We start from the raw sequence: 7,264 nt of genomic DNA on the forward strand, positions 1-7,264 counted from the left end.
GTAAAGAGTGGAGCGCCTGCTCCCTGGGCAGGGCAGCTTGTTTGTACTGTGGGATATAAAGATGAATAAAACATGCTTCCTGCCTAGGAGACGCTCTGGGAAACAGACACATAAATCAATAGTTACAGTTCAGTAAGATGAGGACTTTCATAGAAGCTCGTGAAGAAAAAAAGCCACTTAAGCTGAAATGAACAGGCAGCTGAGAGGAGGAACTGGGCGTGCTTTAGGTTTCTTACAAGGACTGATGTTACCCAGAACTGGATATCCAGGAGGGAGGTCAGGTGTGGAGGACAGGACTAAGTAATGAATTCTATCTCTGCACATCTGGACATGTTGACTTTCAGTGAAATATTCGAGTGCAGATGCTTCTCTACATGTTAGAAATTTGGGATTTTATCTTAGGGAGTTGAGACCTGAAAATAGAGATGCAGGATTAGCAGTGTGCACATGGAGAATATTTAAAACAGGTAGGTCCTAGTTCTTTCTGTGAATTACAAGGTGGAATTACTAGTATTGAGCTGGGGGTACTGGGACGGTCTGAGCCCCAGCATGCTGGCTGGATACTGCCCCCGGCTCCAGGGGGTGCCATCTGAATAGCCTTCAACTTTGAAATACTGTGATCAGCAAACAAGGAAATGAATTTATTTTTAATTCCCACTTGGTTATTTCAACATGAATTTGACCTAGTCTGTGTTTTTATACTGTAAGGTGTGTTCATCTAAACCAGGAGTTTGCAAAGTCTGGCCCACAGGCCAAATCCAATCACCGATAGTTTTTATAAATACAGTTTTATTGGAGCACGGCCACGGTCATTCGTCTGTGGCTGTTTTTGTGCAGCAGGGGCAGGGTTGAGAAGCTGCAGCCAAGACAGTCTGACCTGCAAAGCCTGGAGTATTTCCTGTCTGGCCCCGTACAAAAACATTTGCCAACGTCTAAAACATAAGAAATGTTTGTCTTTTCTAAGGAGAACATGCCTCTTTGTCTGCATCTGAATGTTAACTAATGCCTAGTAATTATGTCTGTTTACTCACAGGGGAGGGTGCTAGTTGCTACAATTATAGACAATTAGAAACAATTACAGTACTTTTTATTAAAAGTCGAGAAATGGGTTCATTACATGAGAAGAAAAATCATTCTCAACTATTGTTTGCCTATAGAAAATCTAGAAACCCTCTACAGATCTGTTAAAAAAAAAAGGAAAGAATTTTACTTCAACTCCATTACGTAGCCTCTGTCCCCAAACCCCAGATGTTCAAAATCTTCCCTGGGCTTCATTGTTCATCGCCATTTAGTGCTGAGCACTGGCAGCAACATGGGGTCCTTTTCCAATGGAGAGGGGCTGGTGCTGCATGCAGCCCAGCACACGCTGGCCTCCGGGATCATCCTCATCAGAGCTTCAGAAGTCACACCGTCAGCAGCGGGCCCCAGGGAGTGAGTCCGTGTGCCCAGGGACAAGAGAACACTGTTCGGCCATGGCCAGTACTCTGGCAGGATAGAGAGAAAATGCCCATTGTTTGGTAAAAAAAAAAAGGGGGGGCGTTACAAAACAAAATAATCTCAACCACAAAGGATGTGCGGTATGATCCCACCTGTGTTCAATGTGTACACATACATGCAGGGGACAGAATGAGTGAAAGGATTTTTTCTCAGGGTTGTACACGTTAAGTAATTTTTTTTTTGGTCTGTTTTAGTAGATATTGGGTGAGTCAATGCTGTGCGAGTAAACAGGCCTTCTCTGTCTCTGTCCCCCAGGGGAGGTGGACTGTAAGGAGATTGGAGACTGTGTCCCGGGACCAGGGGCCACCGCCCCCGACCTGTGCCTCCCTGCCCTGGATTACCTCCGGCGCTGCTCTCAGGTACGGGGTTGCTCATGCCAAGTCCCGGGCGCTGGAACCTGCCTCGGGAGATGCTTGTGTCAAAAGATACGTGTGGGTGCCTTTGGCTGAGGCCCAGGAGAAGCACTGTCTACTGTCTCTGAGGCGATTGGGACTTAGGTTTGGAGCATGTTTGTCCCCCCCCCCACTTTCACGAAGGAGAGAGAGAAAAAGTAATAACCATGTACTAGAACACAGTTGGACCCCGAGATCTCTGGCGCTTCTCATTTATTCTCAGATCAACTACCATCATCTCTGTATTTGTCAGCTGTAGAGGGTGGAGTCATGAGGCCCCGGGAGATCTTCCTTATACACCAAAACGGGGAAAGTGCGGGTGCAGCCAGTGAAGAGAGACACAGACAAAGTAAGAGGGATGTATTCAGTCAAGGGCTAGTAGGCAAGTCCAATAAAACATCACCTGTCAGTATGGGCAGTGACCTTAATTATGCTCAGTTTAATAACGCTCTGTCCTTACCCATGTCCAGTGCCTGTGGAACAAGACGACACGCTGTCCTTGAAGCCCTTCCTCCTCTGGGCTTCGGTGACACCTCTCTCAGATAGATTTTCTCCGGTCTTCTCAGCTGGTGTCCCCAAGGCCCCACGTGACATGACTCCAGCTCTCTTTCCACCTCAGATCCTCTCCTCTCACTCACTGTGCTCCAACCACTCTCCCCTTCTGCCCCTCACATCCGCCCCTCTGATTACACCCAGGGCTTTGCTGCTCTCTCTGCCCGGAATTTTTCCTCCTCAGATCTCTGTATGACACCCTTTATCTTCCAAATCTCACTGGAAGCATCGCTTGTCAGAGAAACCAGGCCTTTGGTATCTACCGACTCCCTGCCAACGTTCCCCACACACCATGGTCACTCTCTATAGTACCACCTGCCTAATGTTCTCTATAACATTTACGTCAGACATTTTATGAATGTCTGCAAAGATTCTTGTCTGTAAGACCCATAGGAAAGGAATTTTGTCTATCTTCCTCACAACTGTTTCCCTGGTTTCCAGAAACGATGGTCACAGCAGGCAGGATTGTAATTTGTGAAGATATAAGGATCCTTGGCAGTTTGTTTCAGGAGCAGAGATCCCTAGGGGACCGGGCTCTAGTGGAGAGAGGGGAATAAAGAGCCCAGGGCAGTATCTTCCGTGGCTGACCTTGCCCAGAGTTTCCTCGTTTCCCCATTGCCCGCTGTGTCCTTGATGTGGGGTCACATGAGGGGGAATCGGAGTCTGGTATCTGATTTGCCTGCAGACTCTCTTCTCAGTGATGCCCATAGAACACCTCCTCCCATAGGCAAACATTCTTGACATGTGACATGGTTCCCTTAGTAGGTTCATACAAGTCTATAAAACTCATAGGCAATTGAGCTGCTGGAAAAGCAGTCATTGTGGTTTTTTCCTCTACCTTTTTGTTGCCATTGAATGCTATTTCATTTGCTTCCTGGGATAAATGCCTCCTGCGAGCTAGCTTATGAAGCCAAATCACAACCACTCAACTTTAAACCTTTCATCCAGTCGCACCTTTTCTGGTTTTCTCTCCCCTTTCTATAACTAGAATATAATTTTATTGTTCTTTAAAGCCCAGAGTGTAGCTTTTTCCAATATATAACTGAAATTTGGTATTTTTTTATTTAGTTATTGGCCAAAATCTACAAAATGCCGATGAAGCCAATATTCCTTAGTGGGCGACTTGCTAGCTTGCCTCGAAGACTTCAGGAGCAGTCGGCGAGCAGTGAGGATGGCATTGAGTCGGTCCTGTCTGATTTTGATGATGACACTGGTAAGTTCATCGATTAGATTAAATCAGGTTATTGGCTGTGTCCGTATTCTCAGAAGCTTAAGCCATGAATTAAGTAGCTTATAGATCTTGAATGATCATCCATTTAGGTTGTTGTTGTTTATGATTCTAACAAGTCTACCTGAAAGTTTCTATGGGTTCTCCAAACACATTTCACAGTTGATGCCTCTATCTGAAACCAGTGCAGATTCTGCTAAATATAATTTCTAACTTTGACTCTCTTGAATTTAACACATTGGAATGTGGTTGCATTGGTACTTAAATTGACTGGTAATTCTTTAATTCCTTCTAGGAAACACAATCATTATATAATTACTTCCTGCAGGACTATTTGGTTAGAGACTGGGGAAATTAAGCCATTACTGAAGAGAGAATCTATTTGTGACTGGCGAAGCTAAAGACTCATTAAGAGAATAATTTTAAAGAATGTGTTCCAAGTTAGTGCCCATGTAATTTCCTGTGAATTGAAGTTCCGTCTAGTAACTTTGGTGTATTTTCAGACCGGCTACCTCATGCTCCAACTTGATGACCCTGTCCTGTTTCTAAATGTAGAAATGGAAATTATATCCTTAAAAAGGTCTGATATCTGCAAATGGGTTATTTCAAACCCACACAAAAGACTTTTTAGGGGAGGCTTCTTAAATTTGCTTTTGTGTTTGTTTTACATTTTTCTCGTTTTATTTTTCTATTACAAATTCATTTATGGGGATGGCTAGAAGATTTACAGTTTTCTATAGAGATTATAAAACCTCACTAGTTCAGGCTACTTATGAGAAAGAATTATAGGAATAACTAATGTAGAGAAAAATTAAAATACTGGAAATTGGCTACATGTTGCTTAATAGAGGTTTCATTTTAATGGTTAGATTAGCATTGTAAACCTCCAACTCAGACAATTGTAGGCAAAAGCTAATGTTGCTCATCTATAATACAGGTTTTAATACAGTATTCAGGGTGTCCCAAAAAATGTATACACCCACTTTGAATAATTATAAAGGCAGTTTTTATTAAAATACATTTCTCTTTCAAAATTGAGCTATCAGCGTTAAAGTATTTATACATTTTGAGGGAGGAAACCCTTTATGTAACAGTGGACATTCCCTTCCATGTATGCAAATCATTAATCCATTTTTTTTCTAGGCAGTCCATCTTCTTATGGATAAAGTTTAGCCAAGCACCCACATAAAGTTTCCTACAGTATAAATTTATTGAGCGTTTTAAAGTTATAATTATATAGGAAACATAGCTAAATCAGAGAAAGGAATAAAAGTAAAAGCTTTAAGTTAGTATTAACAATTCTCACCATTTATATATTCTGAGATATTTCTCTAGTTTCCAAAGGCAAATAATTATTTTCCCCCCTATGGAAATTTCACAGACATATATAAAACTAGACAGAGTGGTATAGTGAACCTTCATATATCTATCACCCAGCTTCAAGTATAAACTTATAGTCAACCTCATATAATGTAAACACACACACATGCTCACTCTTCATGTCCCTCACTCCCTACCCACTTCCTCCTTCCTATATTATTTTAAAGCAAACCTGAGACATTAGTATGTGTTCTTTAGGGATAACAACCATAAAGTTATTATCACACCTAAAAATTAACAATCACTCTTTACTAACATCAAATATCTATTATGTAAAATTTTCCAATGTCAGTTAATTTTTAGGATTCACATAAGATCTATACTATATGTTTAGCTGACATGTCTCTTAAATCCTTTTCAATCTATAGATTTCTTCTCCAACTTTATTTAACCCCTTTTCAATTTATTTGCTGAAGAAGTGAGGTACTTTGTCCTGTAGAGTTTCCCATTTGGATTTTATTAGTTGCACCCCCCATAGTGCTGTGTAACATGTTCTTTTGTCCTCTGAATTTCCTATAAATTAGCTTGTCCACACCTGCTCTTACAGGGTGGGGCAAGAGTAGGTTTACAGTTGTTCATATGGAAAATAATGCAATCCTATATAATAAAAGCCTAATATGCAAATCGACCGAACGGCAGAATGACCGGTCGCTATGACGCTCACTGACCACCAGGGGACAGACGCTCAACGCAGGAGCAGCCCGCAGGCCCCAGGCCAGCCAAGGCGGGGGCCCTGCCGGTTGCCCCACAGATTGGCCCTGATCACGGGCCAGGCCTAGGGACCCTACCCATGCATGAATTTCATGCACCGGGCCTCTAGTAATAAATAAATAATAATACAAGAATAAGCTCCATGTTTCACGTACTCACAACTGTAAACCTATTTTTGCCCCACCCTGTATTTTGAAGTTCATAAGAATTTCTTATCACCTAGTTTTATTATATTTATTGTCCATGATTTTGGTTTTGCCTCCTATTAACAGGGATATTTAAAACTGGGTAAATAGGTTTTTTTAATGGAAACATTTTTTAAATATGTTTTTATTGATTTCAAAGAGAGGAAGGGGGAGAAAGAGAGAGAGAAACATCAATGACGAGAGAGAATCCATTGACTGGCTGCCTCCTGCATGCCCCCTAGCTGGGGTTCAAGCCCTTCACTGGAATAAACCTGGGACCCTTCAGTCCACAGGCCAATGCTCTATCCACTGAGCCAAACCAGCTAGGGCAATAGAAACATTTTTAAAGTGCCATCTTCTGATGCAGTTTTATTTTGTAGGAAAATTTGAAGTATTGAAATTAAAATGTAGAGTGGGCTGTTTTTTATATTCTACTATAGTCCTTTTCTGCACAGTTTTCTGAGCTATAGGTCCACATATTTCCAGACAGTGATGTGCAGAAATGTTGGTTCATACAGTGCTTGCATAAATAGCAGAACTAAAATTATTTGGATCTAGTAAAAAGGATTTCATGTTTTTCTCTCACCTAGTAATGAGCAGCACTAAGAGTTAGTATGTTATTTTAAAAATGAAACTCTGAGAAGAGAAGAAAGAGGAGAGTTGTGTACTGAGGGCAGATGAACCTACTGACACTGGGAGCATCATTTTCCCAGCTATGAGTAATATACAAGTGATTTGTATGTACACAGGATTGAGAGGATGCCGGGATTGCAAACTGCCGTGTGGACAGGTAAATTTAAAATAATTTATAGATTACAAAAAAAAAGAAAGCAAAGATGAATGACCTTTGGAAAAAATGGGGCACTAAGAAGAGCAAAGATAGACTAGCACAAGCAGCAAGAGAAAAAGCACAGATAACTTAGACTTCAAAATTGAAAACTTTTGTACATCAAAGGACATTATCAAGAAAGTGAAAAGACAACCGAAAGAATGGGAGCACATATTTGTAAATCATATATCTGGTATGGTTTTAATATCCAGAATATATAAATAATTCCTAAAATTCAACAACAAAAAGATAACCTACTGTAAAAATGAGCAAGGAGGAAGAGAGACCAAGATGGCGGCATAGGAAAACACCGGAAATTGCTGCCTCCGACAACAACTTCAAAAATACAACTAAAAGACAGAACGGTCATCATCCAGAACCACAGGAAGGCTGGCTGAGTGGAAATTCTACAACTAGAAGGAAAGAGAAGAGCACACAGACTCAGAGGAGCTACGAAAGTAAAGTGCAGAGGTACGGAGGCTCCGGCGCG

General features: G+C 41.4%; 1 protein-coding gene across 1 annotated transcript in view; it reads left to right on the forward strand.

Moving 5' to 3' along the window:
• Window positions 1-7,264, forward strand: part of ARFGEF3 (ARFGEF family member 3) — a 132,813-nt gene that overhangs the window by 109,107 nt on the left and 16,442 nt on the right. Inside the window, exons 26-27 of the mRNA XM_014533926.1 lie at window positions 1,753-1,856; window positions 3,510-3,654. Of these exons, the coding sequence (XP_014389412.1) occupies window positions 1,753-1,856; window positions 3,510-3,654 (249 nt within the window). The remainder of the gene's footprint in view (window positions 1-1,752; window positions 1,857-3,509; window positions 3,655-7,264) is intronic.

Source organism: Myotis brandtii, unplaced genomic scaffold (genome assembly GCF_000412655.1).
Source record: "Myotis brandtii unplaced genomic scaffold, ASM41265v1 scaffold123, whole genome shotgun sequence".
NCBI classification, from domain to species: domain Eukaryota; kingdom Metazoa; phylum Chordata; class Mammalia; order Chiroptera; family Vespertilionidae; genus Myotis; species Myotis brandtii.